Genomic DNA, 11719 nt, shown 5'->3' with positions numbered 1-11719 from the left:
GGGGGACAGCGGGAGGGGGCAGCGGGAAGGGGGCAGCGGGAAGGGGGCAGCGGGAAGGGGGCAGCGGGAAGGGGCAGCGGGGAAGGGGGCAGCGGGAAGGGGGCAGCGGGAAGGGGACAGCGGGAAGGGGACAGCGGGAAGGGGACAGCGGGAAGGGGCAGCGGGGAAGGGGGCAGCGGGAAGGGGACAGCGGGAAGGGGACAGCGGGAAGGGGGCAGCGGGAAGGGGGCAGCGGGAAGGGGGCAGCGGGGAAGGGGGCAGCGGGGAAGGGGGCAGCGGGAAGGGGGCAGCGGGAAGGGGACAGCGGGAAGGGGACAGCGGGAAGGGGGACAGCGGGAAGGGGGCAGCGGGGAAGGGGACAGCGGGAAGGGGACAGCGGGAGGGGGACAGCGGGAGGGGGACAGCGGGAAGGGGACAGCGGGAAGGGGGCAGCGGGAGGGGGACAGCGGGAAGGGGGCAGCGGGGAAGGGGGCAGCGGGAGGGGGACAGCGGGAGGGGGACAGCGGGAGGGGGACAGCGGGAGGGGGACAGCGGGAGGGGGGCAGCGGGGAAGGGGGCAGCGGGAGGGGGACAGCGGGAGGGGGCAGCGGCGGGGGACGCAGCGGGAAGGGGGCAGCGGGAAGGGGACAGCGGGAAGGGGGCAGCGGGGAAGGGGACAGCGGGAGGGGGACAGCGGGAGGGGGACAGCGGGAGGGGGACAGCGGGAAGGGGGCAGCGGGGAAGGGGGCAGCGGGAGGGGGCAGCGGCGGGGGACGCAGCGGGAAGGGGGCAGCGGGAAGGGGACAGCGGGAAGGGGCAGCGGGGAAGGGGACAGCGGGAAGGGGGCAGCGGGAGGGGGCAGCGGCGGGGGACGCAGCGGGAAGGGGGCAGCGGGAAGGGGACAGCGGGAAGGGGCAGCGGGGAAGGGGACAGCGGGAAGGGGGCAGCGGGAAGGGGGCAGCGGGAAGGGGGCAGCGGGAGGGGGCAGCGGCGGGGGACGCAGCGGGGCGGCCCCGCCTGTCACACGCCCCCAGCCGCCGCAGCGCCATCGATCGGCCGGCAGCTCGCAGCTGTTACGTGTTCGGCTGCTGCGCGGAGCGGGGCCGGGGCCGGGCCCGGCCTGAACCACCCCCGGGGAGGGGGGCCGGTGCCCGGGGCCGGTGGGCAGCATCCCTGTGCTTGCGCCCCCGGAGGCAGCGCCTGTGCGATGAGCGCGGGGGGTCTCAGCCCGGCCGTGCCCCCCCGCCGGCTGCGCCGCCCTTCAGCCCCCCCCCGGGGAGCGCAGCCCCCTGCCACCGGCCGGGGACAACGGCGGGGGCGGGCGCTGGCTCGTCCCCGAGGGTCTGGGGGCGATGCTGGGGACCACGCGGCACCCACGGGGGGGTGTTCGGCGGCCGAGCACCCCCAGGCCCAGGAGCCCTCCCCAGCAGGTGCCAACACGCGGTCCACGCAGGTCGCGAAGGTGTGCCCCCCCGGCCCCGGCGGTCCCGCACCCCCAGGCCATGCCCCCCCGGCCCCGGCAGCCCCCACGGCTGGCTAACCACGTTAGTGCCCGCGCACGTCAGCGTGGCAGGAGCAAAGCACCAAATGCGATTACCGGGCTCGTCTCGCTGCCTCCTGCCCCCCGGCCTCTCCGCAGCCCCATTTATCGCCGAGGCGGGGAGCCAGGAGGGGGGCAGCAATCAGAGCTTATCTCGGGCTGAGACCGTCCTTCTCCCGCTCTGATTTATGGCTGGCTGCAAGGGACTCCCGACATCACCACTGCAATTAAGGGAGCATTAAAAAAAAAAAAAAAAAAAAAAGGCAGGAGAGAGAACTGGCACAGAGGTATCGATTGCGTACAGCTCCCCCCAGCACTGCCTGAGAAGTTGGGGTACCCCAGCTTGGGGATGCTCTGCTGTAGCTGCACAGGGGCCACCGGGTCTCCTCAGAGGAGCTGGAGGGGGTGGGAAGGGTGCCCGGTGCCAAAATGGGGGCACACTGGCTGGACAGGGCTGTGACACTCTGGGAAAGGTCCCTGTGCCCAAAGGCTGGCATCGGGGAAAGCAGAGATGCCACCCCACTCTGCAGCATCCCTGCCTGCTGGGCCAGTGAGAAGGCAGGAGGGTGGGAAGGCAGGTGGGAGCTCAAACATCCCACGGGACCCCAGGGACCACCGACCGCAGGCAGGAGCCAGCGACACCCACCTTTCTCAAAAAACTGGGACAGTGGGGTGGCAGGGGGGCAGGGCTGCCCTGGGGGGAAAGCACTTACAACAAAAAAACCCAGCAAGTCCCAGGATCACATCCTGGGAAGCCAGACCCACACCGTGAGGTGACTGGAGCTAACACAAAGCCATGCCCTCCCCCAGGAAGCTCATGGCAGAGGCAGATGCTCCAAAAAGCTCCCTGGGTTCAGCAATGTGTACCAGGGAAAAAGCACGAGCGTGCTCGTCAGCTCTGCTTGCGTGCGGTGAACTTTACAGAGCGCAGCCGTGCCCCGGCATAGGAACAACCTGGGAGCAGGCCAGGAAAGAGCAGCGCTCACAGCCCACAGGTTGCAGAGCCGCGGGGAGCCGGCTGCTGCTCAGCGCTTTATTAAAGTGAACGTGAAGAGCCAGCACCCGCTTTGCCCAGATTTCATACCCTCCCACAAGGAAACTGCTGCTGAAAGAAAACTCAAATGGCAGTAAATGAGTTTCAGTGAGGCCGGTCCCAGGTCTCAGCCTGCTCCAGGGGCATATCAGACCCTCGCATCCGAAACCAAGGGTGACCCACAAGTGATGATCACAGAAATAAAGAGGGCAGGGGGGAGGGCAAGCAGCCAGCTGAACACCTAACCCGTGTGAAATGAGGTGCTGTCTGTCCCCCACCAGGCAGGTTTAACACATTTCCATTAAATCAATGTGAAAGAAGGGGAAAACCCACGTCTACATTGAGATTAGCCAGGGCTGTGAGCTAGGAGGGGATCAACCTGGGGACACCTGTCAGCAGAAACATGACCCCAGAGCCCAGCTACTCCCCCAGTGAAGAGATTGTCCTGGAAGACATTAAAGTGCCTAAATCCACGGAGGTCCCACCGTACACACACATGTGGGGACAACAAGGGCCTCATCCCCTCCACAGGCTGAAGCCACCCAAAGGGAGAGGTCCCACGCCACAGGCACAGCTGATGGGTAAGAACCTGAGCAGGAAGAAAGGAGATGGGAAGACAGTGCCGGAAAAAATCCCCCCTGTGTTCACCTTGGGAAGTCTGCAAGGAGCCGCCTCACCCCAATGTCTGCATTCAGCTGGCAAAGCTTATTAAAAGAGGTGGCCTTTCACTGCCCTTTTCAAACCTGGAAATTCAGGCCTCTTCTATGACAAAAAGAAAAGGTGAATTAAGAGATGAAATGCCCGAGGAGGAGGTACACCAGCCCTCCGAGCCCAGCTACAACCGTGCCCGCCGCCAGCCATGCCCAGAGGAAATCCAGGGAATCCTCCAAGTGAGCATGCAGCCTCAGGACCTGCCGGCACGTGCTCTCCTGGTCCCCAGAGTTATCAATGATGTGACTAGCTAATTTGCGCTTCACGTCCAGTGGCAGCTGGGAGGCGATGCGAGCTTCTGCCTCCGCCTGGGACAGCCCATTCCTCTTCATCAGCCGAGATAGCTGCGTCGGCGGGTCGCTGCCAGGATGGGAGGATGATGCTGAGATGGGGGTGCAGGAGGGAAGAGGGGGTTTGCCTGCCTTTCTCTGCATGAGAGGGAATAGCTGGGGTAAAGTCCGGGGGGGAGAGATGTGCTCTGCTTCATTTCAGACCCAGTGCAGGCATCCTGCACTCAGAGCAGCGGCACCAGCCCCGCAGCGTTGCCCAGGCTGACCCTGCTGCATGTTTTTGGCATTCCCACAGCTCATAATACCAGGGCAGCCCCCCAAACCTGCCCCAGCCAGTGGAGTGCAGGTTGTGAAAGGCCCAAAGACAGCAGTTTTCCCTGTACAATGTACAGGGAAACCTCAGCAAGAAGCCCCTCGACCCCAGGATAAAGGAAGGTGTCACTTCTCAAGCCTACAGAAAAGAGGGAGCGTTATCAATAGGCTCCACACCAGGGCTGCAGCTAAATCCTCACCAAAGCGGGAAGGATGTCATGGTCCCCCCCAGCCTTTAAGAAAGGTGGCAGTGTCCCAGTCCTGACGGTTTGTGTGGCACTTACCAATAAACCAAGACCGTGTATTTCATAAACTTGGTCAACCTTTTGGTCTCAAAGAGCAGTGGGATGTCGAGGATCACGTAGCGGTAGCCTGCAGAAATGACAAAAAAAAAAAGGTAACAGCGTTACTCAGATTCCCAAATCCCTCACGCTGCACATACACCAGAGCTGCTCCAGCAAAGCAAGCAGGAGAGCTCCACAGCTCCGTGATTACAGCTGGGAGGAGAGCAGAGCCTGATCGCCTTCCTCCCTCTTGGAGAGGAAATGGTTTCATTCCAAGTTTCCAGAGAAAAAAAACCAACAAACCAACCCCTAATCTGGATGATCTCAGACCAAAGGTGAAGCTGCAGAAATATAATGAGGACCCGAAACAAGAAGCTCAAATGAAAGCGCCTGTGCCTGGCTGGCGAGAGCAGCAGTCACGCCATCATTGCTGGCCTCTCCAGGGGAGCAGTGCCCACAGCAGAATTTGCTTTCCTCTTTCACTGGTCCAGGACTTCGGCAGGCTGCAGTCGTTTGAGCCGATGTTTCCCAGCTCAGTTTTCTTCCCTTTATGAAAAGCTTTGGCTAAACAATTCCATTTTTCCAAGGAGAGCAAGGAAATTCTTGCAGACCTCTCACAGCTGTGACAATGAAATATGGGGGGTGCCCCCAGGGCCTGAAACCTCACCAAAACTAGCCCAGTTTGCTTTAAAACCAGTCACCACATGGAGCGGCCAGCAGATGAGAGCTTGTAACCACCAGTCGCTGTCCTCCCGGACCCTGCCACCCACCCCAGGTTCTCCACATGCCTCTGCCCTTTGCAAGCACCAATTCCCTGGGCAGGTGGCAGCTTGTGGACATGGGGAGATGCCCAGCTGAGCCTGGGGGAGCAGGCGAGGGTCGGGGAAAGCTGTAAGTCAGCACCTCACTCCCCTGCGTGCCCCCCAGCTGCAGAGGCACTTCCAGTTTCCCTGGTGTCCCATCTTTACATCCCAAACCCCCTAACCAAGCTCTGCGTGGCAATAAAAGCCTTGATGAAGACATCATCATCCAACAAGCCACCATTTTACCAGCATCTCTGCCCAGAGAGACTACTTGCTGCCCTACAGTTTGATCGATAAGAGCTTTCCTTACACAGCAATCCTTAGAGACAACATCCAGCTATCCCAAATCATTAAAACCTGACTAATGAGGACAAAGCAGCCTGCTGAAGATACACAGCACTCTCGCCGAGGGCAGGACAGCATCCGCCTCCCGAACCAGCAGCCCTGGGTTCAAGACTCCATCTCTGGCTCCAGGCTTTCCTGCTTGTTGCTTCCTTTGCGCTTTCTCCTCCTCCTCACCCCGCAGCAGAGCACAGCCCCTGCAGTTTCCTAGCACAGGCCTATTCAGCTGTCACAGGGCTCAGCTTTGATAAGTTCCGCAAAACCAGACTGACTCTATTAAGACATCCTTCTGTCTACACGGAGACCGCCAAAACAGCTGGTGATCTTATCTGGCATTTGATTAGACCAAGTTTGACAGCTGTATTTGTTACATTTATCAGGGGGGAAAGCGGGACTTTGGAAACCACAGCTGTCAGCCCATTTCTCACCTTATCGAGACTAAAAGGGCTCCACAGCTTTCATTGAAGCCTGAGGAGGCTGGGGGCAGGGAAGAATATTTGGCCGTTTCAGAAGGTATGACATTATCCAGCAAGTAATCTCAGAAGAGGCCTCACAATGCTTTTCTCAGGCCCTACAGATGTACTCTAAACCATAGAAGAAGGTGGTGAAGGGCAGCAGTGAAAGGCAGGAATGAATCCTCCAAACGCCGACACAAAAGGCCAGCGATGGCAGAGCACAAAGGCCATCACTCAGTGTCGGTTCCCTTTCTCCTTCCCTGTCCCTCTCCCCACGTTAAAACCAAAGACAGAGCAAGCAGGGACAGCTCCTGCCTGAGCAGGAGTCCCAGTGTGCTGGGACACAGCCTCTTACCTAGCACAAAGTATTTCAAGATCTGCTTCAGCATCTCTTTCTGGATCTCCGGATGGGTGATAGAGTTCAGCAGCTGCCGTTTCTCCGGGCAGGAGAAGATAATGTTTCCTAGAGCCTCACGGTTTATCTCTCCATTCTCCAAGAGGATCTCAGGGCCAAAGTAATGCACTATCTGCTGATAGGCCTTGAAGTGGGGCTGCACCACTGATAACATAAAACAGCTGGAGGTTAGAGCCAGTTCTACAGCACAGTCAGTGTTTGCATCAGCAATCGGCCTCAAATGAGTTTTGTTCATTAAATAACCGAGCTTATTCTCCTCAGCGGGCAGCACATCTGCCTGCCAGCACACGCTGAACTGAGACTGGCATGGCTCAGCGCTGCAGCCCAGCAGACACCTGACATCAGTCCTGCAGGAAAGCATCTGCAAAAGAGCCTCTCAGCCCAAGGTCCCTTTGAGGGCTGGCACTCAAGAGATCGAAGCATCCTGCAAACATTAATTCAGCGCCACAACCCTCCCTCGTGCGTGCTGCTGCTTGGGGTTAGAAGTCAGCAGGGCGGGCGGGAGGATTCGCTCATGGCTACCAGCCAAGGAACAGGGTTGAGCCAATCCCCACCACCTGCAGGGCACGGGGTCGAGCAGGGAGATCCTAAAGGGACCCGGACCGGCATCAGGTTTATTTTAGCTGGAAACTTCAGCACTAGGTGAATACAGCCTGGCTGCTACAAGTCGGCTCTGGCTGCTACTACAGTGTTTCGTGGTTGTTGGGTTTTTCAGTTTGTTTTTTTACTGTCTTTCACCTCTGTCACCGAATTCAGGAGAATGAACACAGAAACCTTCTGAGAGCTCAAGTCCCAGTTTGCAGGGACTCTGACATTACATGAGCGTATAATTTTAAAGCCACCAAAAAAAATCACCAACAAAAAGGATGCAGTAATAAAACCATAATTAAGATCAAGCTGAGGCTAACCACAGAGAATCACAGACTGTAAATAATTTTCTCTCCAAAATCCAGGAACATTGCCACAGGTTGTAACCTCAGGCCAACTTAATAAAAGTCTTTAAGACCAATTTCTTCCTCCCGTTGAATTTCACATTGAGGCAGTTTCAGGATGGGTGAAATCCATATAGTAAATAAACACACATAAAAAAGGAATTGGAGAAAAATGAAGTGATTGGTAGAAAACCGACGCTGAGAATCTGTAGTGTTTTCCTATCGTCTCTGAGGGCTTTTAGCACCTCCAGCAAATTTTCTGCACCTTGAGGGGAATTACAGTGCAATAAAATGTTAAGAGCATCACAGCTTTGAGTGGCTGCACAGTAAGTTCTTCACCACATAGAAAAGCGCAGGCACTTCAAAATGACGCTTCCTGCACCACTGCTCAGCTGCAGACCTGAAACCTTCTGCATACAAAATCAGCTGCCCTTCCCGGAGTGAGTACTGCTCTCCTTGTTAGCCCAGTGGCACAGAGGGATTAACATCTTGCCCCACATCACACAGGTACTCAGGGAGAGCGGGGTCTGCTCCAGTCCTGCTGAGGCAACAGATCTGGATTTGTGGGTCTTTTTGGTTGCCAGGACAGCACACTTTGACAGCAGCAAGAGGCAAGCACACTGTGCAGAAGCACAGGCTGAATTCCCTCCGATCTGGGATATTCGGAGCCTCTTCTTTCTGAGCGTGTTAAGGCACAAGTAAATTTGTGGGCCGATCTCTCACTATAACCAAGCAAGCAACATCCAGCACAGAAGGAAATTTTCTTTCAAGCATGTTAGTGATCCCAACTAATGTAACCAAATTACAGGATGGGTGTCCTGGGATTTAGGAGGGACATCAGATTAGCCAAGAGAACCCACTTTACACAGAATGGCATTTATTTTGCCCAGAGTTGGCTTTCAAAGCTGGGAAGCATTACACTCCAGGAGAAGCAAACTCAGGCCAAGATGTTTATTTTAGGACATGATCTTATTTTTTTTCTTTATTAGAAATACATCCTAGTTCAAATCCCACCCCTCCACCCATTCCCAGACAGCTGCTCCATGCAGCACCAGCGACTGGGGAATGGGAGGGGAGCGCTTCTCTAACGCACCCAGAGCACCCTCTGCTGCCTGCGCTTCACCGCATCAACCCCAGTTGTCAGGGGAGCCTCCGAGAGAAAGATCAACTATGCAACACTCACCCTCTCTGGCAATAACATCAGCATCAATCACAGCACAGCCTAGTTCCCGGAGTACGGCCACCACCGTGCTCTTCCCAGATGCGATTCCACCCGAGAGTCCGACCAGGAACATTGTGCTCTGAAATGGAAAGAAAAGAGCTTCAAACATGCCAGGACAGGGACATTTTGTTCACGCTGTGCACATCAAATATTTATCCCAAACAGGCAACTTCATTCAAAGCTCATTTTCATATGTTCTCAGGGCATCATTGAGACATTAGCACAATTTTGGCACCCCTCTGAGCTGAGTACCCCTGTTTTACAGGCTGAGGAACAGCATTGAGTTAAATGAGGCTCCCCTGGACACTGCTAACTCTGGCCATGCAACTGGAACCAGCCCTAAGCTCCTCCAGCTGGTTTACCTGCAGCTCCACACAACTTGTTCCCCTTCAGCATCTCCACCCATCAAGCCACAGTCTCACCTACAGCACCCTAAATCAGAGGAAATTTCTGGCACAGCTGTTGAGGGGGACCCAGGGTGAATGACAAAGGGGAAGAATTCAGACAACACTACAGCCTGGACCAAGAAACATGAGGACTGAGAGGGAGAGGCCTGCTTAATCTCTACAACCGGGCTATAAAAGGAGATAAGCTACCTGTGATATAACTGGGATGCAAAGCACACAAGACAGCAAGTAAAATGCATCCCCATGCTATCTGGAAGCCAGCAGAGTCATCAGCAACCCAAGAGACACAAGAAACCAGCAAACTTGTGTCTGTTAGCTTGCAAACGAGGCACTAAAAGCGGAGTCTGGGCTTGCCGATGGCCTTGAGGCTGGGAGGGTACCAGTAACCCTCTTGCCAACACGGAGCAGACAACTTCTCTCAGAGTTTTCCACACTGAGATTTCTTCCCCACTCAATCAAACCCTACAACCTCTAAATGCCGCTCAAGCTCTTTTAAAACCAAAAGGCTCAGCGACAGAGGCAGCTCTGGACAGGAGCAGGGAGTCCCATGAGCAGGGTGGTATCTGCACCCCCAAAAAGGCAACAGCAAGCTGGGAACAGGCCGCAGCATCACCTTTCCAGCCCCCCCGGACCAACACTAGCCCAAGCCAAGTCAAGCCCTGCAGATCCCCAAGGTCAGAGGTCCTGACTTTGCTGTCACCTTTTTCAGGGTGACACCACCCTCACTGATGAGGAGCCTGAACCTCCCCAAGCCGCAGCTTGCGGCTGTTGCCCCATTCCTCTGAGAAGAAATTGGCTCCATCACCTTTGGCCAGGAGCCACAGGCTGCTGGTAGACATCCCTCAGCATCCCCTGGCCCATAGTAAGGGAGACTCAGCTGCCGTCACCTCTCCCTGTGAGCCACATACCCCAAAACCCAACAATCTCGGTAACAACTGCTCTGCCTAACCTGGTTCTGGTGTCGCACCTCCCTCCAGACACCATGGCTACCAACCCTCAAAAGACTCTGTGCAAACAGGAACCAGACACCTCCTGCCCACACTGTCCCCCATGAACAGGGACCACACTGCTTTGTACCAAAGGGCAGCAGCTTGGAACACAGGCCTGCGGGACAGCTGAAGATGGATGAAGACTCAGCACTGCTTCCTTTTTGCTAGGAGAAAAGACACTGTTGTCATAACTCAATCCTACAAACAGAACTAGACCCATGGTCTGGGCAGGAGGAGGGGGAGGATAAGTCCTGTGGCAGCTGGAAGCAATTCAGCAGAGGGAAGAACCAAGAGTTAAGAGCACAAGCCAGCAGCATCTGCCAGCAGCCTTGCAAAGCAACTTTGCTTCATGGCTGCTGAGAGCCAACGCCAGCCTGCAGCAGCACCACCACATGCTTTTTTCCCTTCCTAGACACCAGGCAAACAGATGGGATTAACTTAAGCAATAACAAGGGGGAATTCAAGGGGAATCAGACAGGGCACTTACAAAAAACATCAGTGCTTTTTGAGAGGCTGATGTAAATCCTAAGCTCTGTTGCCAAGCGAGTACCTCGTCCCCTCGTGACAGAGGGGCTGTTTATTTATTGCTACAGGTTAAACATCCTCTGGAACAGCCTGCAAAAATTAATGCTGCAGAAGGAGAATCAGGCCTTTGGTGTGCTGCCTTGTAGGGGTGGCAGCTCCACTGCCATGGTTTTTAAAAATACACATATAACCCTCTCCTGCCCATGTAAACACAGGGTTTTTAACTGCAGCAACCCTGACACTCTGGCCTCCAGCCTCAGCCAGGACGTGCTTCCAAAAAACCCTGCTATTTCTGTCCCTCCACTACATACCTCTGCAGGCAGGCGGCTGGTGCGATAATTACCGCAGGGGTAAAAGAGCACTTGGAAGGGTTAGTCTAGAAACCACAGCCAAACAGGGTTTGAAAACACTTGCACTGTCAAAGGGCCTGTACACTTACATGGTACTGGGTATAAATATTTAACGAGCTTGGGTTTGAACTGTACACAAGGGTAGAGAGGCCAGCCTGTTCCTGCAGATGTTATGGGCAGGAGCCAGAACCAATTCTCCCCAATACACACCATCTTTTGGGTGTATTTGGCCTGCGTCTACTAAATCAAACATGGGGTGAGCTGAAAGGGGAGCCACAGAAGCTAACCAGCCTGGAAAACTCAGGAAGTTATTCCTACTGTGAGGAATGGTGCCCTGGGAGATGCAACCCAGAGCCCTGAGGAAGCGGCTTTTTAAGTCTGAGGTGCCCAAATTTCCCTCATGTCCCGACTCCTCCTGTTCTCCAAGCACAGCGCAAGTTGCCTGCCTCAAGCCACCCATCCGTTGTGCCGTGGGGCAGAGCGCTGCGCTGAAGCGCGACCTCCAGCACCCCCCTACCCCCAGCCCTCCTCCTGCTGCCCCCTTCAGCCCCGGCTGGGGCTCTGGCACATCGGCAGGCCTGGCGCTCGGCTTGAGGCGGCTGCAGTTAAAAAGAAAAAAAAAAAAAATCATAAAATACATCGTTATCTTTGTGCGGGAAAAGCTGCCACCACAACTACCACCGTGAGCAACCGCCCGGGCCTTTTGGTTGGTACCGAACAGATCTCCCTGTGCTGCGCCAGGCTGGGCCCTGGCAGCAGAACGGCGCCTCCCCGGGCGACCCGGGCCGCCGCCGCCGCCGCCTCCCCAGGCCGAGGCGGTGGCGCGGCTCCTGCCCGGGGCCTGTGGCGCGGCATGGGGCGCCAGGCCGGACCGGGGAACGGGGCGCCGCCCGCATCGGGCCGGGGAACGGAGCGGGACGCCCGCGGGGCACGAGGGCCGCGGCAGGTCCCGTCAAGGCGCGCTCACCCTCTGTCCGGCTTCACGCGCGGCGCAGCGTCACGCGCGCCTACTGGCTGGCGGAAAGCAGCGTCCCTCTGGCAGCCAATCGGCGCCGCCCTCATTAGGCTCGGCCCGCCCACTCCGGGCAGGAAGCGGGTGGGGGTGCAGACACCGCGGCCTCGGCAGGGGA

General features: G+C 56.8%; 1 protein-coding gene across 5 annotated transcripts; it reads right to left on the bottom strand.

The window, feature by feature from the left end:
• Nucleotides 1-2511: 2511 nt before the first annotated feature.
• Nucleotides 2512-11693, bottom strand: DCAKD (dephospho-CoA kinase domain containing). 5 transcript variants are annotated; one of them, XM_055789859.1, is made up of 5 exons: nucleotides 11557-11693; nucleotides 8280-8397; nucleotides 6105-6308; nucleotides 4150-4237; nucleotides 2512-3623 (listed from the first exon to the last, which is right to left on the bottom strand). In XM_055789859.1, exons 2-5 carry the CDS (start codon nucleotides 8389-8391, stop codon nucleotides 3338-3340), a joined length of 690 nt encoding a protein of 229 aa, XP_055645834.1. In that variant the 5' UTR covers nucleotides 8392-8397; nucleotides 11557-11693; the 3' UTR covers nucleotides 2512-3337. The 5 variants fall into 5 exon arrangements, with proteins under 5 accessions (XP_055645834.1, XP_055645833.1, XP_005234956.2 ...); XM_055789858.1 differs by lacking the exon at nucleotides 11557-11693 and adding an exon at nucleotides 11304-11550; XM_005234899.4 differs by lacking the exon at nucleotides 11557-11693 and adding an exon at nucleotides 11158-11293 and having other exon boundaries at nucleotides 8280-8395.
• Between the last annotated feature and the right edge of the window lie 26 nt (nucleotides 11694-11719).

Source organism: Falco peregrinus, chromosome 18 (assembly GCF_023634155.1).
Source record: "Falco peregrinus isolate bFalPer1 chromosome 18, bFalPer1.pri, whole genome shotgun sequence".
Taxonomy (NCBI): Eukaryota; Metazoa; Chordata; class Aves; order Falconiformes; family Falconidae; genus Falco; species Falco peregrinus.
The sequence above is the reverse complement of the archived record's forward strand: the minus strand, read 5'-3'. Positions and strand labels throughout refer to the sequence as shown.

What these genes read in the sequence shown, in the direction of transcription:
- DCAKD (XM_055789858.1), bottom strand. Translation starts at nt 11,444, where the DNA reads ATGCCGCGCCACAGGCCCCGGGCAGGAGCCGCGCCACCGCCTCGGCCT. An exon ending in CTTGAAATACTTTGTGCTAG is followed by an intron (nt 4,238 to 6,104) that starts GTAAGAGGCTGT and finishes TCATTTCTGCAG; the next exon opens with GCTACCGCTACGTGATCCTC. An exon ending in TACACGGTCTTGGTTTATTG is followed by an intron (nt 3,624 to 4,149) that starts GTAAGTGCCACA and finishes CCATCCTGGCAG; the next exon opens with CGACCCGCCGACGCAGCTAT.